The following is a 23,867-nucleotide window of genomic DNA, read 5'->3' as shown; positions in this document are numbered from 1 at the left end:
ATCTCACAGATAATCAATCTTACCTGCAATAAGTGTCAATGGATATCTTGATTATGATATATATCAGGGATTCTATAATACAGAGAGATTCAATGAGTTTGTATGTGTCCAGATACTACTCAAATGTCAATGAGATTATCACTATCTAGTGATGAATAATTGCTCTTCTCATCATTCACAAGCACTGCAAGATCTCTGCAGAGAAGCTGGTATTGAACTTTTATTCTTACTCTCATATTCTTCTGATTATAATTCTATAGAGGAGTCATTTCACACATTGAAAGAATGAATTAGAAGATACAGATGTCAGTTAGAGAATCAGTTTGATGAAGATTTTGAAGCCTTCTTGCATCATGCAGTTGAGAACTTCATGAGAGAAGAAGATGTAAGAGAATATTTCAGATCTGCTTATATAGAATAGTATTATAAAATCTAGAAAGATTCAGATTGCAATTCAATTATAATGATATATAATATCTAAGTTTCAAATTCAGAAGCAGAAGCAGTATAAAATCTGCTATTATTACTACAAACAGCAGATAAAGACAATTTAATCTTCTTCAACTGTGACTGTCAGATAGAACTCTTTAATTCATCTCTTATTATCAAGAATATACTCATTTCAATATTCAACTGAACCATCTGCTCATTTATCATTGTTCATATATAATTCAGTTCAAATCCTTCATTCTGAATAATACTCTTTACAGTTAAAAGAGCTTCTACTCTTCAAGATCTCTCTGTCATCAATCAGTTGAAAAACTTATCAATAAACAGATTCACATATTCATCAAACTGAGAAATTGAACTACTTTGAATAGAAGACAGATTTGGATTTGATAGCAGATTTGAATTCAACAGCAGATTTGAATTCAACAGCAGATTTGAATTCAACAGCAGATTTGAATTTGATGACAAGTTTGAATTCAGTTCTTTCATGCCTCCCATTTCTTTCATCATATATTTCATCACCATTACATTGATTATCTCACTTGAAGACACAATATTAGATGAAGAAGAAGTTGAGAGAGAGAAGATAACTGCTGACATCTGAGATGTCTGTATAGAAGAGTTAGAAGTAAAGATAGATTCACTTTTTCATTTCTTCTTCTTCTTTCTATTCATTAATCTTTTTATCATCTTTCTTGATGAATTTTTAACTGTTGTATGTCCACATTCAACATCATCTATCCAACTGACAATCTCACTACTCAGAAGTTGAATATAAGTATCATCAAAAGTCATTCAACAAGTGCTCTGCTCAAAGTTATAATAATTCATCTTTTGACAATATCAGTAAGCAGTTATCTCATGTCCAATCTGCAAAGAATCACACTTATTTAACTGTCAATTTCAAGCCTTCTTCAGCTGCTGACTAGTGGCCATGAATCTTGTATATATAGATGACAGCTTTTCATCATTGAATATTTCATGAATTCAAGAGGATTTGGCAGGATAATAGAGAGGGGATTTGATAGATGATGAGATTACTTCTTCTTTGACATCTAATACTCTTTTTGATGCCAATGTCTGAGTTGTTAATTATGAATCCAACACTTCAATGAAAGCTGCAGAATCACATATTACAGAGATGTTTGAAAATAGAGTTGAGATATTAAGAAGATTAAAAGAGATGATAATCTCAATGCTAAATCTGCTCATCTTCTTCTTATATAACTTCTTCAAAAGAGTAATAATCTCTCTCCAATCTGTCTTCTTCTCAAGAATGATTTTAATTGAAGATTTATATTTATTTGATGAGATGACTGTTATACAATTTGCAACTTCTATTTTCTTGCAGTTCTGCTTCATAACATACTCTTCAGCTATTCTTTTTGCAGTATATTGAATATAATAGAAGCTGACAGTCATATCATTTGTTGTGACATTCCATAACTTGATCTTTATAGACTTCTTTATTCCATTGATAATCATCTGTTCATACAGTCTGAATGAGATCTCAGACTCAGAGATAGATGTTCATAGAAATTGAGAATCTTCTGACTGTATCTTCTTCTTCTTCTTCTTCTCCTCCTCCTTCTCATCATCAGTTGAATTCTTGTCATTATCCAGAACATTCAGAACAGGCAGTTTGAGCAGACAAAGACACAGAGTAGTTGAAGTTCTTTTACAAGCTTGCAAGACAGTAGAACAGTGAGTGTTGCAGAGCATATTGGCAGATTTGATGATAAAGATGTGTATTTGATGATAAAGATGCATATTTGAATGAATTGGATGATATTTGAATGATTCTAGAGATACATGGATATTTTGGTTATTTTTGTGGTGTTTTGCTACTACTTTTCAGGGGGTGGCAGAAAATTCTGTTTTCGCAAGCTTTACGTCCGCCACAATACTACACCCTCCAAACCTGGCCCCTTTAACGGCCTCGCCAGCCTCCCTCGATTTCAAATACACGGAACAGGGCAAAAACCTGTTGAATGTGTCCGGGACCTGACCTGTACGCATCCCGCCTGTTGCATGACATGTACAGCGTAAGGGGAAAGGGGGGGGAGAGAATCCCAGCAAGTTGTATCTTGGCGCAAGCGTTCTCGCCTCCTGAGCACAGAAATGGACTACTCGTAGTTGATGATAATGCATCATGAACAAGGCTCGGCGATGGAGAGGGAGCGGTGATTCGTCGGGTGGTGTTTCTGCGCTTGTGCTTTTTTTTTGTCACTTTCATGGTCCCCCCCCGTTCTGTTGCGGGCCTTGGGAAGCAAATCAAGCGGGGGCCGGTTGGGTTGGTTGGTTGGTTGGTTGGTTGGGTGGTGGTTTGGTGGATGGCCAGGCTCTCTGGTTCCGGCTCCATTCCGGGGCAAACTATGAATCAAGGTTGAAAAATGGAATAAATTATACCATAGTAAACGCTGCTGGTTAACTCGTATAAACGGATCACTCCGAGGTCTCCTATCTCTTGGCAAACTTTTAGATGATAGTATGATCTCTCCTTTCCTTTGCGTCCTCGCCTCCTTTTTTTTTCCTTTTTTTTTTTTTTTTTTTGGTAAATCTCTTTCTCATTATTTATTTTATTATGCACGAATGAATGAATGAATGAATGAATGAATGAATGAATGAATGCCATCAGCAAGTTAGGAGAGACTGCTCGTGAGAAATCACTGTGAAATGTCCATTCTATTTACAAGAGGCCTGACTCTTGCCCTGAGATTTGCTGCATCCCATATTCCCAGCAGGGTCCCCCCTATATAATCTGAATCATAAATCTTATCAGCAAATAGGAGAAACTAATCCACTTCATTGAAAAAAAGCATATGAATGTTGCATCAGTTTTGATTTGATTTGATTTGTTTTTTGTTCTCTTCCCTCAATTCGCATTAGATTTCCTTATGTCTATTTGGACAAATAGTCTACAATATCGAGTGGTGTCAATATCTCCCTACCCTGTGAGATATACATCCCGATGAGACCCGTGAACATTATTTATTTACACTGTAAACGTCTCCCATTTGAAAACATCGGGGGGTCCCCCGGTGAACCAGAGGGGTTTAAGATTATAAGTGCAGCAGTTCATCAGTATGTCAAATTCAATCCGCCGCACGCCAATTCTGCCCACCTCTAGAGACCCAAGGGAAGAAATCCACACAGAAAAAAAAGAGGAAATGAGAAGAAAGAAAAATAAAACGCTCTGGACGGTCCATACTAGACCAATACAGACCCGAAGAGAAAAAAAATCCAACGGGCAGTGAAGTAAGTAAACAAAGAAATCCCGCAAGGGAAAGAATAATTCCCCAAGAACCAACCCCAAACCAAAAAACAAAAGAAGAAGCGGAAATCATCTATCCGACGAGCCGGACACCGGTGCGCCGTCCTTCTGCAAACCGAGACCAGAGATACGACTCCGCCGCCTGGCCTTCAGCCGATGCTCGGTATCCATGAGCCTCTTCTGCACCCACATGCGGCCCTCGTGGTCCGTCTTGATCGGGGCCGAGTTGAGCAGCTCGGTCAGCGCCAGCTTGACCTGCTGGTCAGCGTCGTTGGACTTGGCGCCATTCCACGCGTCGAGAAGCGGATCATTGGCGAGGCGGGACGGGTGCGATGGCGGGGGCGTGGAGGAGTAGCGGACTGATGACGTTGATGGTGGTGATGCTGACGGTGGTGATGTTGATGGTGATGGTGCTGATGATGATGATGACGATGATGATGGTGGAGGTGGTGAAGATGTTTGGGCGGGATAGGAGGAGAGGGAGGGGCTACAGGGCGACGCGTATCGGCTTTGTGGTTGGGTGATGGAGCGGGTGGAGGTGGGAAGGGCGTTGAGTTTGTGTTGTGAAGGGAGGGCCGTATGCATGTCTTTGTCTTGGGTGTTCGATATGGGGTTTTTCCCCCTTTCTTTCGGGGCAGGTTTTTTCTTTTTTTCTTTTTTCTGCTTTATTTTATATATCGGTGTTATATGTTTGGCGTGGATGGGTTTCGACGTGGCCGTGGTAAACGAGTGAAGAAGCCCTTGCACCGACGTGTTATAAGATGGCTGCAGAGCTCACAAGGAGACCATGGAGTAGATTGTCATTCAAGATTGAAAAGCTCTGGCTGCTGGTAGGGATGGGATTATTATTCCGCGCTGAATGTGCTCGTCCTCAATGGCACTTGGCTTTCTTCGACAGACAAGCCCACGGAGGAAGCATGGACCTTTGGGCGTTGTGGTGCGTGGATGCTCCATTATATTCATGATGAATGATAATGGCCGACTCGGCTATGATGCAATGAAGCGCAGACTGAGTTCGTCTGAACAGGTCTGGAGCCAGAATAAGCTCCGTTGTTCGTTGCTGTGTGGCCAACTAACCACGATCCACGCCCAATTCGCTGGAATGCGGCAATCAAGGCCCACGGCACCAACGAGAGTTCACGTGGCTGGCGTCATCGACACTCGACACTCGGGAGAGAGAAGAAACTAAAACCTTAACCTTTGTGGACAAGGTTTTAAATTTTTTTCAATCCTTTTTATATGTATATTTTTGCGAGGCAACCTCGCGAGGATTTTCTGGTTGGCCCTTCGCATTTCCAAGTTTGCGTACAGATTAGGGTGCGCGGTCGCCCGCATGGTTCTCAATTCCACTCGCCCACCTCGGCAGCAGAGGGTTTGGCCAAGCTCAACAACAACTTGTCAACAGCGGAGGATAGTGTGCTCGTGGGAGACGCCGAGGGCAGAACCTTGGAAGCTCCTGTGCTGCATCTGCCGGGAACATATCGGGGAACATATCGGTTGCAAGCAAGATCTCGAAGAAGATAGAGAAGGAGCTAAACTCTATCTGTGCCTTGTTGACGATCATCATTTGCCATGGTTAGCAAATTTTGGATTTTCCGTTTCCAGCCATGTTCAACGTTCAACGTTCAACTAGAACCCGGCATCGGCATCGGCAGCAATCGTTGTTCAGATACCACCTCTGCTCCGTAGGTAGCTCCTGGTGGCGACTTTGCTTTGGTGACTTCAGAAAGTTTGATAGAGTTCTTTTGCTCGATTAGTCATGACGGGCATGCTTGGCGCTGACTCACCACTCTCCGAGTGCACGGGCCAGGTCGGACCCGGCCAGACAAGCTTTGGTGAGCCGCTAGTGACTTGGCGCGTCGGCCTTGGCACGCTCTTTCTGGAACGAGCCTCGGTTCGGGTTCGACTCGAGTTTCCTTGGCGGGTTTCTGAGTCAGCAGCTGGTTGGACTTCTAGTTGATCAAGACGAAATTACTATATTGATAGTATAGAAGGCAGTTGATGAGTTCCGGAAAAGCATCATGCAGCCGGGCATCGGCAGCGTTGGAGAACCCGCGGTCCTCTGGATACCGGAGACGCTGGAGACGCTGGAGACGACGGAGACGACGGAGATGACGGAGACGCCATGGGAAACCGTTGGTTCGAGGAGCCAAATCCATGGGGGATATCTGCGATCTTCCTTTCTGCGTTTCTCGAACGATAATGAATCGAGGGTTCGTCGTGTCTCCTTGGGGTAGTACTGGTAGGCGTGGCGAGAAGGGAAACTGGCCCGAAGAGGTCATATTTACCCTGGGAGGCATTCCGCGGGTATTTTTCATAGTATAGAACCAACTTGAGAGACGGCACTTTTTGAATGGAATACTCGTACACGTCGATCTCAAACCTGGGTTGGTAGTGAGTTAGTCAGTCACTCGGAGTCAACTAACCGCTGCGTACTATTTAAAAACAAGAACAGGACTGAAAAGGCCGAAAAGAAGAGAAAAGCTGACGACAACCCGGCAGCCACGACAGCAACGAACATGGAATCATTGCACTGGCTGAAGAGCTTTAGGGTCTAGAGCCCTGTCTGGGCCTGTCTGTCCGTCCGTCTTCCCTTTATTCTCATTGCTGTTTTATGCATTATCTGATCCAGATTTGGAAGCCGTGCTTCCTTTTCATATTTAGGCCATACCAAACATACTATTTATTCAACTGTCAAAGCTCCCAAGGTCACTCAGCCTCAAACATATTTCACACATTTTGCTAACAGAGTGTTTTTTAATATTTCCAACTTTGAACTACAATTGTAACAGCTGAATGCCCGTATCATAGTTACTAATCTGAGATATTTAATCATCACTTTTTGCTTTTTGTTTGTACTTAGCCCTGGTTTTTATAGTCGTACATTGCTCTGGATAATGAAAAAATATAAGATAGAAAAAGCACTAATTAGGCATACAGTTCGTCATGTTTGTAAAAGTTACTGTACATACCAGCATTCGTTCGCCATTATTTTAGGATCGATATCCTCCCCAGCTTACACTCCTATTAAATTACTACTACAAATAACAATGGTTTCGAAAACACTTGTTAATCATGGGTCATACAGCACCTTAGCCTGACTCCGAGAGGCTTCGTTTCCTTTCTTTGTCCTGGCACAGTAAAATCGGTCGATGGTTACTATACTGCCCGTACAACACGATCATAATATGAATCCAGTGACATCCTAGTTAGACCTGGGTCGCATCCATCACAAACACTGCTATAGGAGGTGAACACGATCACACTCTTCAAATAGACAATGATGCCGCCCACTAACAATGAACTTGCTGGGTCTGAGCACGGAGTTCGACTTCGCAGAATGGGGAGGAAGTCAATGGCCGGGAAAAATAACGGGCCGCAGCGTTTCTTTCTTGACGCTACTGAAGATTATTGCAAACAGTGCAAACCGTACAAACCATGCAAAGCCATTTAATCCGTACTTTTTTGAAAGCGAACAAAGTCGTTGATGTTAATCCTCCACAGAATAAAGTGCAATATTTCTCCAGGGAGCAATCTCATCCTCCCGGTAATATATCCCGCTCGGGCAATCCGTCAATATGGTTCGAAAACTCAAGCATCATGAACAGAAGTATGTAGCGGCAATGAATATTCCATTTTATTCCGTTTTTACAACAGAATTTCCCCCGGACAGAATCCCAGAATATACCCCATTCAAGAGACCAAAGGAAGCAGAACAAGAAATAATAAAAGATTTTTTTTTTCTAATCCTCAAAAAAATCCCTCCCTACCAGACTCCTCCGCAAAGTCGATCTGCACACCTACAAATCCGACGCCGGACACCGCGAAGCCGCCATCCGCCGACGCTACCACCTCCAGCATCCGCTTGACTACAAAAAATACAACGCCCTCTGCGGCTCCCTGCGGCAGCTCGCACATAAACTCTCCGCGCTGGACCCGGAGGACCCATTTCGTACGGATATCGAAAGCCAGGTTCTGGAGAAGTTGTGGGCGATGGGCATCCTGAAGCAGAGCCGCGAGCAAGGGGCGGGGCTAAGTAAGGTTGAGCGGGAGGTCACGGTTAGTGCGTTTGCGAGGAGGAGGTTGGGCGTTGTCATGGCGCGGATGGGGATGGTGGAGAATGTTCCTACGGTGCGTCTTTTACGTCTCTTCCTTTTTCCGTCTCTTTATTTGTTTATTTATTTATTTTGAGGGAGGGGAGTTTTTTTCTATTTGGGGTCGCCGTTCCGGGCGGGCGGGAAAAAGGATTCCATCGGATAGAGGGGATTTTATTAAATCATTAAAAAAAAAGAGAGAGAGGGAGAGAGAGAGGGAGAGAGAGAGGGGTCGGAAAATCGAGCTGACTCGCGTACCCTTTTCCAGGCCGTAAGATTTATCGAACAGGGCCATGTCCGTGTCGGCACGGAGGTCGTCACTGACCCTGCCTTCCTCGTGAACAGGAACCTCGAAGACTTCGTCACCTGGGTCGATTCGAGCAAGATCAAGCGGAACATCCTGCGGTACCGTGAGAAACTGGATGATTTTGACCTTCTATAGCAGCATTGGAATTTGCGCTGGTATAACGGGTTTCAGTTTCACTATCTATTGTTGCACGTTTTTCTTGCGGTGTCGGGAATGGGATAAATAGAAACTTTTTTTTTCATTATTTTAATTATTAACCCAAGCTGGTTTTCTTTGGATTCGAGAAGCTGGCGGAGTTTTGCGCCTTTCTTTTTTTCGTTTTTCAGTTGGTTGGGAGCTTTCATATACCCCTCACTGGTTTGATGCATTGTTTGTGAGTCAATGTTCATGTACATACATTTACAGTACCAATATTTCATAACAATGTTTTTTATTCATGCTGTGCTATTCAGATATGGAAAAAAGGACAGTGTCGTTCTGAAAGGAAAAAATTTAAACGGTTGACAATTCAGATATTCAGGCTACAAACGAAGATGATTTAGATAAGACTGCCCATACGCCTACTACTACACTCCAGCTGAATGGTAGATAGAGGCGTTCCCTCTCCCTCCTGTACATAGCTTGTTGTCCTAACTAGGCCTTTTTAGCATCACAGGTATGGAGATTAGAAAGTGGTCTGAACTCTTTGCTTCAGCTAGCACTAATTGTAGTAGTACCTTATGTCGATTTTCCCACTAGCGTTAGTTAAGATGTTAAATTTAGCGCGCTCCCGCCGGTTAACCTCATTTGATCGTAGCATGTTCATCCACGACTAGTAGGCAACACGCATCGTGCGCCTCTCTCCCACACATTCGTGTGTAAAGGGGCTGGGTGAAAGCTTGACAGCCATGTAAAGCAGACATCATGAATCTAGCCCACAAAAAGCTATCAATCAATCCTGGGTCTTTAAAAGGCCTGAGTTCATCAAGCTCTCAATATCAAGACACAAGGCCCAAGACACCATTCTTTGGATGCCAATGGTACTTCGACATGGATTTCATTGAAGGCAACACTCTCCAGGACTTCGAGCTAATTCACTCATGTGTGAAAGTCACGCTACTTGGGTAATGCGTCTTCCCAATTGAGCATCCGCAGTTCGAGTGGCAGTTCCATGAGACGGGGGGGTGGCCCCTGTTGATGTCGTAGTTTTATAATCATCGCCTTCGGCTTTGCGAAGCCGGACTTTCAGATCATCGATCTCCGCTTGCGAACCACGAACGTCCTGGAGAAGAGGATTAATGCTGATTTGTGGTGATGATCTGGGCTGGTTAACGGAAACAAAGAAACAATTGAATTGGCGTTCGTGTCCTCGCCCGCATATTGGCGTTCCTTGGCCATTCCAGGATCGATTGTGACTCGACTTCTTCCACCACCCACCATCAGCTACAGCAAGACGGGGTAATCGGTTGACAGAACAGGCCAAAGGCGGATAAAACAAAACAAAATTATCCTCTTTAAGTCTGAGGACGTCGCCTGCACAGTATATGTACTCTACATGTACCAGCAAAATTTGGGGAAACGTAAACAAGACCCCCTGTTTGGTTGTAACTTGTAACAGAATTGGCGGTTGCCTTCCTCTCACAGCCATCTCCTTAGCTGACCCAGCAAGGCTGGGGAGAATATCAAATGGCTGCCTTTTAGACATATATATGTCCTTGCTGGGGATGTATATAAAGCCCCCGGTGCTAAGGTGAGAGCTGGGAATGGTTTCCGTGTAGTGCAGGTTGCTGGGACGATACGTGCATTTTCCTTGCAGTCTGCAGGCGAACGTCACAACTGTGGCATTGGGGGCGCTGTTAGCATCTCCACCATCCTGTGGATATGAACAATGAAATAGAAGGATCAAAGAAAACAAATGCAACCATGTTAAGAAACCTCCCTCTTTATTAGTTTTCTCCTGGAAGCCACACCATCCAATTCATCTGACAATAGAAAATCGTGCTGATGGCTAGTATGTTAGTTGTCAGAAGACAATATCGGTGATTTTTCTGCCGTTCTGTGTCGAATAAGCTTGAATGCTGCCGCAATCTACAGCAACAGTGATTGTCTGGGCTCCTTCATGCGGGCGTACGTACTGGGCGTGTTAACACCATACATGATGCATAAGAAACAGGGGACGGCAAAAAATGAGGAAGCATCAAAGAAATACCATCTAACTTTTCCGCCTTAGTTTCAGCTAGAACCCGGTCGGCGGCGGCGTCATGAAGCCAGGAAGAACCCAGTCAGACAGGCCAAGGTGTTCCTGGTAAAAACCAACAATGGCGAGATGCGACGCGGAGTGGTGGCCTGAGAGCCCAATCGCGCGACCATGTGCATTGGCACTTGTGCTGCTGCATATTCCTTCATGGATCCAATCAATAACCACTATCCTAACGTAACTGTTGCCTAAATTTCGTAATTTGATTTGAGAGCGGGGTAGATGAAGAGGATTGATTCGGATTGCTCCGTGTTTGGGATCAAAAATGCTGGCCATTCCACCAGATCTAGTTTCCTATAAACGCCGATTCAATTCAACTCGAAATTACAATCATCTCCCTTTATGATCCAAGTCTGTAACCAATCTAATACCGTCCGCCAATCACCCTTGCTGTTCAGTCTCTAAATATGTCAACAAAGCAAACCCTAAACCAAGATATAGTGGCTGAACTAGAAGCAAAGAAAACAGAACTCGAACGACTCCAAAAACAACAAGAACAATTGGGAAGCTTCATAGTTGATCTCCAAAGCAGGCGTGAAGAATTGCAAAATCTTTCGACGAGCGCTCGCCAAGCTCGTGAAAACCGTTTGAAAGGAACGACTGCCTCAATCGACCAAGAGATAGTCCAGTACCAGCAAGAACTCCAAAGCACCGTGCAGAGAATTGCTATTATTAGGGCATCCATTCGTCTCCTCTCGCCATCGTAAACGCCTCGAAATACGCCAGTTTGTTGGGGAGCACAATTAATTTCGCTTACGCCTTGTGAAGAGATAGCAAGCTGCAGTAAGCGTACCCCCGATAAATACCCAGCGCAAACGGCTAATTGTTTGCCCCTGAAGGGAAGTCGCTAGAACAAGATTTTCGATGCTAGTTCTCAGACGGTTCAATGATGAGCGAGCGTAAGAATCAACGTTGGTAGTCACAGGAGGCTCAGCTAGAGGGGGGTTCGTTTGCTGGGTGGTTTTTTGTTCTCTTTGGATTCCGAGCTTATCACATTCTTTTTCGAAAAGATCAAGTTCTTGAAGTTTCCGCTGTATGGCTTCTCGCTCCTTTTCATTTTCCTCCAGGCTGTAGAACTCTTCCAATCTTTTTTTGTCATTATCCCTTTCTTTCCCATAATAGTCGTATTCGATCACGGACCAGTATATATTGCCAAAATAAAGTGGCTGTAACAATCCGAGCGCAATGAAAACGGCAGGAGATTTAAGTGATTTAGCCCATATCTTTTCAAGTGGAAGGTTATCAAAAATTCGGCATCCGGGATGATATTTTATTTCCCGCTCTCGTGTTTCCATGCGGAAGTTGAAGAGCTCGCTTTCATATATGAGTCGCCCAGGCATCTTTGCAGTTCCAACCAGTTCAAGTCCATCGAGCCAGGATGGAGGCACAAACATTTGAACGGGGATGGTGTGACTCCACTCCCAATCCAAAACAGACAGGATATTCAGGTCATCGTCAACAAGGATATTAGCAGACCGCAGATCACCATGATTCAGTATAAATGGCCCATGATTATGCTCAGGCTGCACCCACTCCATCAGAAACCGGCGGGACATGTGCAAGCTGTAGAGATAGCCTCGAGCATCCGCCTCGCCCATAATGCTGTCCCTGCCCTGGTGGAAGTCATTGAGTAAAGCCTGGTGAATGGTGTAAACATAGTCGATGGTTGACTGGAACGTGTGATTAGGCCCTACAAAGGGAGGGTCAATTCCGGCAAGGGCCTGGTCATTCATCAATACTGAAAGTGGTCGATTATGAGCAAAAACCCAATTTTCATCCTTTGAATCCAGAGTAAGAGCACCGATTCGGTCAAACTTATGCTGGAACAGCTGGATATAAATGTCACCCAATTTCGAAAAAAGCTCACATCTCTGTGCTCGCGGGAGCTCGCGGAACTTCACAGTAAATAGAGGTTTGCCCTCAATAAACTCGAGCAACAGAAATGGGAGACCAAGCTGATTGTTTGAATTTACTGAATATCCGTGCAGCTTCGGGATAGGTATTGTCGTCTTCTCGGCAATGAACCTAAATGGAATTTTAACTCATGTTAACGAACAGACACGTAGTTAAAGATACACAACACATCAATGAACAGAAAATCCACTAACTTCATTGTTGCAATTTCACCTCGAATCTTTTCCTCTGCGAAAGCCAAGCGCGGCAGGACAGGAATGCGCACCATCCATCGCTCGGGTTTGCCGTCGTCAACTGTATCCTGGGCAAACTCAACAGGAAAACAAACATTGAAGCCGCCTTTCTTCACATCGCTGAAGATACGGCATTGCTTCTTCGCCGGATGGAAGGAGGATGCCAGATCACAAATGGCAGACTGGTCAATGGACGCGATAAAGCTTTCTACTTCCTTCTTCACTCTGTGCTCCGTAATAAGATCCATCCTCTGGGAACAACAATCAAGTGACGAGTACACTTGAAAAGAACAAAGTACGCAACTATAAAGAATGGAAGATGGACTTTCCTTCTCCCGTATGTCGATCGCAGAATATTAGCAGCGCGCCAACTCTCATGAGGAGTTCAAGGAGCTCTCTGGGGCTTCTCTCGATTTGTACTCCTCTCTCTTTGCAGACAAAACCAATTTGTTCGAGGGAAGTCGAGAACGCTCTGTTCTCTTGTGGGTACCACGAAGGTTGTCAAGATCCACTCCATCCCCTATTTATTATTCCTGCTGGGGCTGGGTTCTGGCTGGGTTCTGGCTGGGTTTTGGCTGGGCCCGAGCCCGCTTGGAAATCTCAATACCGGAGCTCAATAATTCCGGCCTTTATTTTTGAGATCAAGCCCCTGGACTAGCGCCAAAGCCCCTTCTCCACCGATTCAACCTGTAACGAGAGCTCTTCTCGTCGGGTAGATCCCGTTACACAGCACTACCAACAGTTCTATGTATACAGCTCTGGCTTGCGGCCATTTCTGCGCTTCAGTCAACACTGTCCAAGACAGTTAAAGCACTGCTATCTATTCCGCATTGCTGTGCGTCATTCGCGGGGGAACAAACAAATCCAGTATGTCACAGCCAGCTGAGCAGCCTTACTCATTATGATAGTATCACATCACTGTCCAGCTAATCCGTCTTGTGGATTTACAAATATTTTACTGTGGAGATATGCGACCATAGCGAATACTTTGTGGAACAAAATCGCGATCTTGTTTTCATCACACAAAACTTATCTACCGACAGAGTGTTGACGAATACTAGAATTTGAATGCCAGAGCCAACTGGCCCATCACCCTCACCACCTTCAACAACACATCATTGGATTTGTGCATTAAGCAACTGATCCTTCTATATTACGGTCACACCCTTGCTCCTCCATAACCAACATTGCTCAGTATCTTGGCTGCTATCAAGAACAGCAGGGTAATGGGTCTCTGATTTGTCAAATATCCCTGGGACTTGTCACAGCGGCTACAGGAAGCAACAATCCCTTTCATCAGGAATCGTTGTACTGGGAACTGAGAATGTCATTAGACATGCGCATACTCGGGACCCATACATATTGATCTTAATCCAACAGCATCATGATGCGTGGGAAGCAAAATCCTGGAATTATAGATTTCGGCTCAATGTCAGAGTGAAGGAACAAAAATACGCCTCAAGCCATGAACCATTGGTTGGAATATAGAGGGCATTTTCCACGCAGCTCGGGAGAGAGAACGATTTCTTCGGTCACTCAATGAGAGGAGAACTCTAGGCGGGGGGGGGGAATGGAGGTGCTGTGAGTTTTGAACGGAGGTGTTGAAATATCCATTTTGAGCAGCACTTTCTTTCCATAACCTGCATCATCAAACTTCAACTTTTGCAATTGGACCTATCGCAGCAGTATTTTGATCTCCCGAAATATCCTTGTGCCCTCGTTGCTGGGGAGCACAAAGATAAGCTACATCTTTGCTTCAGCAGCTCCAGTAGTGTGATGAATAGCAATCAGATGTTACTTTTTCACGCGCGAGCCCAGAAGCGTTTGCACAACAGGAGTGTTCACAATTGGCTACTGAGTATGTAAGTATTTGCATTTTCGTACAGTACCTCATGGATTAAGTATGGACTCCGCCCGAAGAGCTTCATTAGTGCTGTACCTTACTGTTCCCTGTGAGAGTTGGTATTGAGAACACAACTGCGTATGTAGTATAAACTGCGAAAGATTGCTATGAGAGGCTGGGATGTGGATTTCGAAATAAGAAATCATTCCATGGTGCAGTTAACTATGTACTGTACATAGTTGGATAGATGAGACTTCATGGGTCGTACCATGCTCTAGCAGATCATATGAAAAACCATCAACAGTCAGATGTGACATGACTAAACGCCAGCATTGCACTCTATATAACATAGCAGACTGGGTATTTCTGAGGAAAATTAAAAGAGGACGAAAAAAAAACAAAAGAATATGCAAACATATAAAGTTGTCTATGATTCATCAGGCCGCTTTCCGTATGATGCTCAAACAACGCCATTTCCCATGAATAATGCTCCCTCTCTCCTTCACGTCCTTACCACCACCACCACCACCACCGCCACCACCACGAACGCTCTCAGGAGGAGATATGCTGCTCTCAATCCACTTCCATTTCACTTTAAAACTAGACCTTCGAGACCGACCTTTCTCATCATCGCCGTTACCACCAGGGCCTCCATTGATATGACCGTCGTTTGTCTCATCGCCGCCATCGCCACCGTCATCGTCATTATTATTACTATCCCGGGAAGGGACATCCATTCGAAACCGCCGGACGCTACCCTCATACATGCCCTTGCCCCCTTTCCCCTCTTCGAAGAAGGTCATCATCCTGTTTCCGCCCGGCTGGCACCAGCTGGGAGCGATTTTCCGCCACATGCCCCTCACGCCGCGGGTCGAGCGGTCGATTTCTGCGTATTCGCGTCTGCGGGTTGATGGGGATGTCCAGTCTATGACGGTCGCGGGGATGGGCCTGTACACCCTGGACTCGTCCTGCTGCAGGTCGTCATCACTGGCAGTGGAGGAGTTGCGGCGGATTACCACTGGGTCCCAAGGCCGATGTCGTTGGGTTTCAGGGGTATTATGTCCGTCTGAGATGGAAGGCGGGTTGGGTGAGGATAGCGCGGTTGTTGAAGTTAGAAGAGGAGCTAGAGATGGAGATGCGGTGAAACTTGGTTTGTTGCTTTCGAGAGACATGATTCTATTGGCGAACGTGCTGGTTCTGGTGGGAGGGGTATATGATCTCTCAAGTGTGTTTGGCATTTGCGGTGCATGTTGCGAATCGTGGCACCCTCCGCCGGTTTCTTGGTCTGGCCTGCTCGTACCAGTTTCAAAAATGCGACAACTATTCCTGTGGAGGGATACAAGATACTCTTTTTGGTGGAAGAGAGCAGAATCCCCCTTTCGTAACGTTGGAGAGTGGATTTGGGCATAAGTTCCAGCCTTATGGATGTGGTGCTTTGGAGACTTGCGACGGCTCCTGGAGGATGACCTTGACGTTATGTCCTGCGATGATGAGTAGCGTCTACTTGTGGAGCAAGAAGATGTCCTCGATTTACTGGAACTCTCTTTCGATTCTCTGTGGATACGCTTTCTGGAAAGGTAGGACGTGTTCGATCCGGCTGACGAGTCTGTGGACGACTTGATCAAACACTGCGACTCGCCAAGGCCCGTTTCATCGCTCGTTGCGGAAAATGTGGTTCCTGGCGTCAAAGCCCCTAGTTCTGATATTGCTGGAGAACGACTCTGGTGCATGGTTACGTCGGTAGCCTCGAGAGCTGGGTAGTAGCCTTTGTCATCGGAACTAATCCTAAAAGTCGCCTGTGTTGCGTCTGGAACGCCAGTATATTGCGGGGGCACGAAGACATCGACAAAGGGATGGAGCTTGCCATCGTGTTGTGGACAGGAAGGGATATATAAAAAGGGTGAGGTGATGCTGTCCTCGCGCATACTGTGGATGGGAGCATCGTCACTGGGCTCGCATGTGAAGGTACCCATGCTTAGTCAGAGCCTTGCCAGGGCTGTATCCGATATGATATTCGTTTTAGATAGAGCCCAATGAGCTGAGCAGCAAAGGTTAGTGGAACGTTGCCTGGAGGCATTTGATCCGTAGACCGTCACATGTTGCAAGGTAGTCCATCAAAACGTACCAACGGGCCGCGCATGCGCAGTTTCAGGTTGATAAGGTTTCAACCCTGATAATTAGCCAGGATGAGGTACCGAGCTGCCTAGGCACCGTTGCCCCGCGCCGTTTATGCAGGAGCGATGTTAAAAATATCGATTCTCTTTCTTGGGGGATGCCAGCTATGTGGACAAGGGGCAGCAGAAGGAAAATAGAGAGCGTGTGTTGAAGTAGAATATAACTGAGTGCATAAGAAGCAGGAGGCTCAGGGTAACTGTGTAACTTATATGTGCAGAAGTCCAAACTTTCATATGCAGTTCACATGGGTTTCTGCGGTGTTGTGGTGTATTAAAGCGGATAACTGAAGGGGAGAAAAGGGAAAAATACAGCTCGGAAGCTCTAGCTAGCATATGCAAAAAAACAAGAAAAGAAAGTTCACTATTGTAGCAGAATGATCAACATTCTGAGTATGATCACAAAAAGAAAGGCTTCTTGCAGCAGGGCGGCAGACACCTGCGAAAGACAAACAAGCAGGCTGAGTCTGGTGATATCAAACAACAGCCATGAAAGAAACATCCGGGCAATCCAAGCACATATATAAAGAGCCCGCCAACAATGGCTAGTTCTACATGCCAAACCACATCCAGAACTTAGTCCCACAAAGAGACCAAAAAAGGTCAACTAAAACAGTGAAGACATCCAAAATTCACGCTTGGGTATCCGTTTGTAGCCCCGCCCTTGTGCTTCAGCAACAGCGGTCCGTACCCAGTTGATTCGACAGCATTTTGTGGCGAGTTACCGCGAGGGTCTGCAGTTCTAACGACGGGGCCACGTTATGCGCCAGTGACGGCATCGACGAGTCGCCTGCCGATATTCCTCCACATGACTGGCGAGAATGTGCCTGGTTGAGGCACCAAACATCCTGCCGCCGGGGCCATGGCTTGCTCTCAACGCTCTGCTTGGTCAAGGGGCCTGGCTGTGGGCCGTTTTAAGTTGCATCACGGCGATCCGCTTCGACCCCACCTGGCGCCCTTGTTGCAAAACGCAGAACTTGCCAGTTGCGGCGCTAAGCATTGTTCGAGAAGCGGGAGTGGCCATTCTCGTCGTTGACATCGATCTCTCTCTTGCGCAGTTTCAAACAGTCATGAACAATGAAGCAAGCACCGATTGGATAACCCATGCTGTTCTGCTTCGTGTTGCGGTTTCAGGGCCAGGGGGATCAAAAATAGAAACTTCCCTGCGACCCACGGCCTTTTTCAACATGGGGCACCAATTGTTGCCCAACAAAGCCAGTTCCTAAGGCCAGGTCCTACCCGAAAAGTTACACCAGGCGATGCAGGGACGACAATTTCCGGCTGGCGCAAAGTCGGCGCACGGGGTCAGCCAAAATTCTTCTGCAACAGAGGAGAGTTCAAGCTAGAACTAGTACGAGTACTAGTTAGTATGTCTCTGGGTTTGTTGGCTTGGATGTTGGATGGACTTAAACCAGCCACACCGCCAGTCAAGACGAAGTTCTGGGCATCCAGAGAGCGGTGACCAGCCTCTTGTCCCCGCTACCGGCAAATTTGTTGAAATGTCGACGGAGAAGCTGCATATGATTGTGGTAGCGTTTCTTGGGACCCGAACGTTCGACGCAAAATCTAGGAGCCCAAAGCTTCAATTCGGCATGCTACGCCGATTATCGGCAAACATCACACTCTCTCTACCACTGTCCACCGCCTTCAATATTCGATGCCCGGAGTTGACTGGGCTGGGCTGCCAAAAAAGAAAAAGAAAAAGAAAAATGCTTGAAGCTGTGTTGTCCACAGTTGGCGATTATCACAATTGTTCTGTGGAATATCCACATCAAAACTAAAAATCAATGAAGCCAGCAGCACCACACAGACATGACTCGAGTGTAGAAAACCTCAACTGCTCCGTTTCTCCCAGTCCAAGAGAGCACCCAATCACCAGCATTCTTCCCCACATCGAGCAGCGTGATCGCGGGGTTCGGGCTAGTCTTCGGCACGGTGGCTGAAGTGGCTGTCTGTTCTCGCGCTCAACGGAGTATGTTCCACAGTTCTGCATCGTTAAAATTCGCTTTGCTAAAGACTGACTGCCCTTCCTGGAATGCGACAAGATCTTTCCGCTTCTGATTGGTAAACGGCGCATATTTTATTTAGTATTAGTTGGAATGAGGATCGTGCAGAGCATACAAGAGCCACCAACAACCGATCCGTTAAGTATTAGCTACTACCTGATATTCAGATAAAAGCCTTGCAGATTGAGCAGCAAGGTACCGGATACCACAAAGAAGGCTAGCACTATGAGATAGCTGTTTTCGATGCTTCAGGCATTGTTTTTATTTACTTCATCTCGTCTCGTTTTTCGTTTTTCAAAGGATGTTATGAGGTTACCATCCAATCGACTTTTTATTCCATCGAGACACATTCATGTCCCCTCGAGCTCGCAAGGGGTGGACATCACGTTCCACAAAAACTGAGTTCCGAACACTGCGGATTGATAATGGAGGTATCATTAAAGAACATGAAAAGAAAGGTGGATGGCCTTTGTGGGATTGCGGTGTACCAGAGACTTCTTGCAGGTGTAGCAACCCATAAAAAGCAAGCCGCATATTCATCCTTCCCACCCCTTTTCTTTTTACATTCATCAGATGTTAAAAACTACGTGGGCTGCCGACAGTTGAATCCAGGGGCCTCGGGATATCCATAAATACTATCGTATACGCTGCATATGATCAAAAATGGCTATTCAATAACGACAAATCAACCCCTCTTACAAGATGGGGCTATATTCCATTTTCTGAAATGGCCCGAGGTTCAGAGAATCTTTGACTAGCGAGGGGTATTTAACTTGCAAATGAAGGGATTTCTAGCTCCGGATAATGGAATGCTGATCCTACACCAGACGAAGCACGATGGTAAATAAAACAAGCGACATTGGTCACAAGTAGGAAGCAAGACAATTTCCATTGAATCCTCTGACATCTTCCAGGAATGCCACCCGTAATTCCCCATATTTTTCCAAGCAGACTGGCTGTTCGCTAATTCGTTATTTAGCTTACTGGCTGCCCCTCGAATTTCGTGGCTGCTTGCTGGGAAATATCAGTATATATGCAAATTACACGTGAGCAGTGATATCTGGTGATAGCAAACAGACTAGGATAGAATAGTTTGCGATAGAATAGTTTGCAGCTTTTGAATGTCTATGGACTGGGAATGTTTATTGTAGATCTGTACGTGTAACTACGGAGCTGTTGTGCACTTTAATTGCTAGAAAGCTCCAACGCCAGCAGCTCGACAAATCAGTGTGGTTTCCCCATTGTGCTACGTTCTCCAACCCAGAGACATCTTGCTCGCCCATAGCTGAAGCATTCAGAATTGAAGAAGGGCTGATCCCACACTGGTAGCTAGTTTTCAGGCCATGCTTGGGTATGCCAGCCATGTTGCATCGCTTTGATAAAAAAAAAAATACGTCGGGAGATTCACATAAACGGAAATCTATACAAACCCCATCCCTTGCTTTCTCCTTTTTTTTCCTTTCATCTTTTTCACGATTGGTACCCCTTAACTCTCTCGAGATACGCCCTCCAGCCCTCCTCGCGGTACCTCAGAACCGCCTCCACCGGATCCGACGCGGCATATATCCCCCGGCCCGAGATGATAAAGTCCGCCCCCCTCCCCACCGCCGACGCGGGAGTCTGATACTGTTGCCCCAGCGCATCCCCGCTCGACGACAAATTCACCCCCGTCGTAAAGACCACAAAGTCTTCCTCCTCCTCCCCTTCTTTTTCACAACCAGAGCCAGCCGCCGGCAACACCTCACCCAGCGCCCTCGTCGCCACAAACCCCAGCACGAAACCCCGATGCTTCCTCGCCGCCCGCACCGACAGCTCCGTATATGCGCCCGTAGCCATCGAGCCCTGGGAGGTCATCTCGGCCAGGATTAGCAGCGCGCGGCCCTCAGCGCCATACGCGGTCTGGAACGCGGGGGACGAGGCGGTCTGCGCGAGCGCGTCGACGATGCCAGGTCCGGCGAGCATGGCGCAGTTGACGATGTGGGCCCATTCCGAGATGCGCAGGGAGCCGCCGTGGTATTGTTTCTGGACGGTGCTGCCGATGTCGACGAATTTGCGGTCCTCGAAGAGGAGGAAGCGGTGTTTGGTGGCGAGGGTTTTGAGGCTGGAGAGGGTGGAGGGGGTGAGGTCGGTGAGGATGTCGATGTGGGTTTTTAGGACGGTGATGTAGGGGCCCAGACCTGTATTTCGTATTTTTGGTTGTTAGTTTTTTTTTTTTTTTTTTTTTTTTTTTTTGGTTCGTTCCCTGTTTTTATTTTCCGTTTTTGCAATCATTTACAAAAAAAATCCTTTGGGAGGTGTTGTTTGGTATAGAAAAAAGGAAGGGAAGTTGAATTTTGCGATACCCCTCCACGAGTAACGACTGGAGCGGGGGTTGGCAAAACTCTGAACCTACGATCAGCGAGATCCAGCAATTCTTTCGTAGTTGTCACATCAGCGGAGAGCACGACATTTGATTTCTTTTCTTCCGCTATTTGGAACAGTCGTTTGGCTAGCGGGTTCCCGTGGCGACTTGCCCGCACGGAGTATGGGATGTGGGATTTTGAAGACATCTCGTTTGGCGGAGGGGTTGTTATGCGGGGGAAGCACGATGCCCGCCTGCTGAAGTGGTCAACCTATTTTCCCGTTTCTTCTTTTTTCCTATATTTAGGCTGGTTATTTGGCTGCTTTCTTGTAGGGAACTTGGACCTGCAATGCGGAGAGATAGAATGGATGGTGGGGATTGAAGAATGTCAGATGGAATAGTTCAACATGGGTTTCTTCTCCAGACTCCGATTGGCCAATTGAATAGATATGTTCACCATTTGTTCAATCAGTATAAACGTCGTCTGTTACTAGGTACGAATAAAGATAAATCGCCTTTTAAATAAAATTACTAAAATTAAATTAAAATCACAATGTGGGTATGTATAGTAAATACTATTATGTATCGGGGGCGTGGTTTCTATTTCACGGTTTCTCTTTTGACAACAGAACCCAGGTTCCAAGACCATACTAGAGGAGACTCACTGTGGCATAAAACTCGGAGAGTTTCTAATGCACAGGATTGTTAAGCGTGGAAGCTTAATTTCACCCCTGAATGGTAAGGGATGGATTCTCAAAATCCTATCTGTATAGACTTTGCATTGTCGTTTCTTCCTCTCCCTCGTCGCCCCCGTTCGTCTGTCGTAAAGAACGATAATAAATGGGAAGTTAACCAGCTAATACTAGAAAGGTATATATATTAATGAATAAAAATCTCGCCTGAATTCCCAATGAGCGCAATATTTGATGGGGAAAAAAAGGAAGGTGGAGTTACAGAAGAAAACATAGAAAACATGAAATAAGGACGGGGAGTTCATATTCTCAATTCGACCAGCCAATGTTATATAACTAGTTAGTTATATACTAGGATATACAGTAGATACATACATGCATGCACGCAGACAAAAAAACCCTTCATCGATTTACCCCGTTACAAGACAACTTTTCCGTTTCTGATATCAAAATAAGCAAATGTTAAAAAATTAAGGAACAAGAAGAAAAAGAAGAAGAAGAAGAAGAAGAAGAAGAAGAAGCAGAAGCAGCAGCAGCAGCAGCAGGGAATAAACCCGCACCTACGACGCCCAAAATTTACCCGCCATCATCATCGGGACCGCAACACCAAACGCACTGAGTCCCCAGAGCGCAAGCTGCGCAAGTGTGTGCATCCCGCCCTTATATCGGCCCCTCCCATCTGGCTTGTCGGAATACACGTAGCCGTACATGTACAGGGTTCGCATGATGATCCAGGAGCTGGCCAGGGCGATGGTGGCGTTGGGGTATTTGATCCCGGAGACGAGGATGGAGAGGGTCGTGAGCGACAGGTTTTCGAGGAAGTTACCGTGGGCGCGCTGGGCGCAGTTGAATCTGTAGGCGGCGGGCTGCGGAGCGAGGGGAGGTTAGCTAGAATTTGGAAGTTTGAAGAAATCTTTCCTTTCTTCTATTCTCTCTCTCTCTCTCTCTCTCTCTTTTTCTGCGTGATAGGGATTGGCCAATTCCTCATTTGTGTCTCTACCATACTTGGGGTAGCCACTGACGAATGAGTGATTGAGAGATGTTGGCTGCGATATATAACTTACATTCTGCTTGCATTCCTCAGGAGTTGCGTAGGCGTTGGGATACTTGATACCAGCCTTCTGGCGGTGTTTTCCGACCATGTATATATGGATGAAGTTGAGGAGAGGGATGGCTCCTACCGTGAGGCCGAGGATATAGCTGTTTGAGGTGTGTTAGCTTTATTTTTTCTTTCTTTCTTTCTTTCTTTCCTTTTATTTCCAACTTTTTCCAGGCGGAGGAATGAATTGAAGGGAAATTCTCGCCGGCAAGAATAGCATACCCGTAGTTGTCTGGAAGAGTGATCGCAACCATGATTGCAATTGACTTGAGAATGGGGGTTGTTAGGGGAGAATCGAAGCAAGCAAGACGGAGAAGTGCAATATATTATTATTATTATTTGATACTATTGATGCTGCGCGAGAAGTTTGAGGAGACGAGGGGCCGCTTTTCTAGGAGCAAAGCCCTCATTCTAATGCTTCAAACAGAATGGGAGATCCTCGGAGCGACTTCAGCATTTCAATGAAGCCATCGAAGCCTAAATCCCTCTGTCAGTGCCGCCACCGGCTAGGCTACCTTGGTAACGACGCAGGATCTCTCCACTGACATTCGATCCTCCATCCGAGCGCCACTTCGCGATATTGTTCGAGGGTCGTTTGATTCTGGAGACAACTGAGGAAAAGTGTATCTGGCCAATGCAAAGGAAAATCATTGTCCAGGTAACCTTTCGTCGTCATGGACCAATTTTTGCCAGGAAACGGCTGCTTGTCAGCTAAGACCCTACCATCTCGGCACCGGCGCAACATCCTCCCACATCCGCTCGTATTGGAACAATCTGGGAAACCGGCGCATCATCTTCCCGCTGACCAGTTTTGTGAAACAGTCCCCAAGCTTCTTGTCTGGTCGCGGGGCTCTACAGGGGCTCTACAACAGTTAACTAAGAGGACGGGTTGATTCGATTATAAATCAGGAGCTTTAACTAACTTAACTACTTAGTTACCTCACAGATCAGATTCACTTCTTTCTTCGGCGCGACCAGTTGCGCCGCGCGTTACAGGAGGTGAGGCGTGCGTCTATTTGTGATCATGGACCATTTGTCGAATCAAGAGCGGATACGTATGCTGGGTCACTAGCTCTCTGTGGGCATTTCTACTGACAGATACGAAGCATACAGCAGGATCATCATCTCGCTTGTTTCTAGCGGGGACTCCTTGATTTGGGTTCGAGATATGATACAAAGCGGGAAGGGAGCGTGTAAGAGAAAAATA

At 46.0% G+C, this 23,867-nt stretch overlaps 9 protein-coding genes across 9 annotated transcripts; 3 read left to right on the top strand and 6 right to left on the bottom strand.

Moving 5' to 3' along the window:
* Window positions 1-3,793: 3,793 nt before the first annotated feature.
* HCBG_04596 (uncharacterized protein) lies at window positions 3,794-4,309 on the bottom strand (the record flags this gene model as incomplete). The annotated part of the gene is made up of 1 exon (XM_045431645.1): window positions 3,794-4,309. The coding sequence occupies one exon, from the start codon at window positions 4,307-4,309 to the stop codon at window positions 3,794-3,796; it is 516 nt and encodes a 171-aa protein (XP_045288198.1).
* A 1,174-nt stretch (window positions 4,310-5,483) lies between these two features.
* Window positions 5,484-6,282, top strand: HCBG_04595 (uncharacterized protein; the record flags this gene model as incomplete). Its single annotated transcript, XM_045431644.1, has 3 exons — window positions 5,484-5,624; window positions 5,719-5,957; window positions 6,180-6,282. 3 exons carry the CDS (start codon window positions 5,484-5,486, stop codon window positions 6,280-6,282), a joined length of 483 nt encoding a protein of 160 aa, XP_045288197.1.
* Window positions 6,283-7,302: 1,020 nt separating this feature from the next.
* Window positions 7,303-8,260, top strand: HCBG_04594 (U3 small nucleolar ribonucleoprotein IMP3; the record flags this gene model as incomplete). The annotated part of the gene is made up of 3 exons (XM_045431643.1): window positions 7,303-7,334; window positions 7,498-7,855; window positions 8,087-8,260. 3 exons carry the CDS (start codon window positions 7,303-7,305, stop codon window positions 8,258-8,260), a joined length of 564 nt encoding a protein of 187 aa, XP_045288196.1.
* Window positions 8,261-9,215: 955 nt separating this feature from the next.
* HCBG_04593 (uncharacterized protein) lies at window positions 9,216-10,261 on the bottom strand (the record flags this gene model as incomplete). Its single annotated transcript, XM_045431642.1, has 2 exons — window positions 9,216-9,940; window positions 10,240-10,261. 2 exons carry the CDS (start codon window positions 10,259-10,261, stop codon window positions 9,216-9,218), a joined length of 747 nt encoding a protein of 248 aa, XP_045288195.1.
* Window positions 10,262-10,666: 405 nt separating this feature from the next.
* On the top strand, window positions 10,667-12,115 carry HCBG_04592 (uncharacterized protein; the record flags this gene model as incomplete). The annotated part of the gene is made up of 2 exons (XM_045431641.1): window positions 10,667-11,144; window positions 11,201-12,115. One exon carries the CDS (start codon window positions 10,769-10,771, stop codon window positions 11,066-11,068), a length of 300 nt encoding a protein of 99 aa, XP_045288194.1.
* On the bottom strand, window positions 11,105-12,756 carry HCBG_04591 (uncharacterized protein; the record flags this gene model as incomplete). Its single annotated transcript, XM_045431640.1, has 2 exons — window positions 11,105-12,386; window positions 12,470-12,756. 2 exons carry the CDS (start codon window positions 12,754-12,756, stop codon window positions 11,105-11,107), a joined length of 1,569 nt encoding a protein of 522 aa, XP_045288193.1.
* A 2,032-nt stretch (window positions 12,757-14,788) lies between these two features.
* On the bottom strand, window positions 14,789-16,324 carry HCBG_04590 (uncharacterized protein; the record flags this gene model as incomplete). The annotated part of the gene is made up of 1 exon (XM_045431639.1): window positions 14,789-16,324. One exon carries the CDS (start codon window positions 16,322-16,324, stop codon window positions 14,789-14,791), a length of 1,536 nt encoding a protein of 511 aa, XP_045288192.1.
* An 869-nt stretch (window positions 16,325-17,193) lies between these two features.
* HCBG_04589 (uncharacterized protein) lies at window positions 17,194-17,546 on the bottom strand (the record flags this gene model as incomplete). Its single annotated transcript, XM_045431638.1, has 2 exons — window positions 17,194-17,424; window positions 17,472-17,546. 2 exons carry the CDS (start codon window positions 17,544-17,546, stop codon window positions 17,194-17,196), a joined length of 306 nt encoding a protein of 101 aa, XP_045288191.1.
* A 2,452-nt stretch (window positions 17,547-19,998) lies between these two features.
* HCBG_04588 (orotidine-5'-phosphate decarboxylase) lies at window positions 19,999-23,077 on the bottom strand (the record flags this gene model as incomplete). Its single annotated transcript, XM_045431637.1, has 6 exons — window positions 19,999-20,705; window positions 20,921-21,123; window positions 21,535-21,687; window positions 22,129-22,427; window positions 22,626-22,761; window positions 22,883-23,077. 6 exons carry the CDS (start codon window positions 22,912-22,914, stop codon window positions 19,999-20,001), a joined length of 1,530 nt encoding a protein of 509 aa, XP_045288190.1.
* Window positions 23,078-23,867: the final 790 nt, after the last annotated feature.

Source organism: Histoplasma capsulatum (genome assembly GCF_000150115.1).
Source record: "Histoplasma capsulatum G186AR genomic scaffold supercont2.5, whole genome shotgun sequence".
Lineage (NCBI taxonomy): Eukaryota > Fungi > Ascomycota > Eurotiomycetes > Onygenales > Ajellomycetaceae > Histoplasma > Histoplasma capsulatum.
The sequence above is the reverse complement of the archived record's forward strand: the minus strand, read 5'-3'. Positions and strand labels throughout refer to the sequence as shown.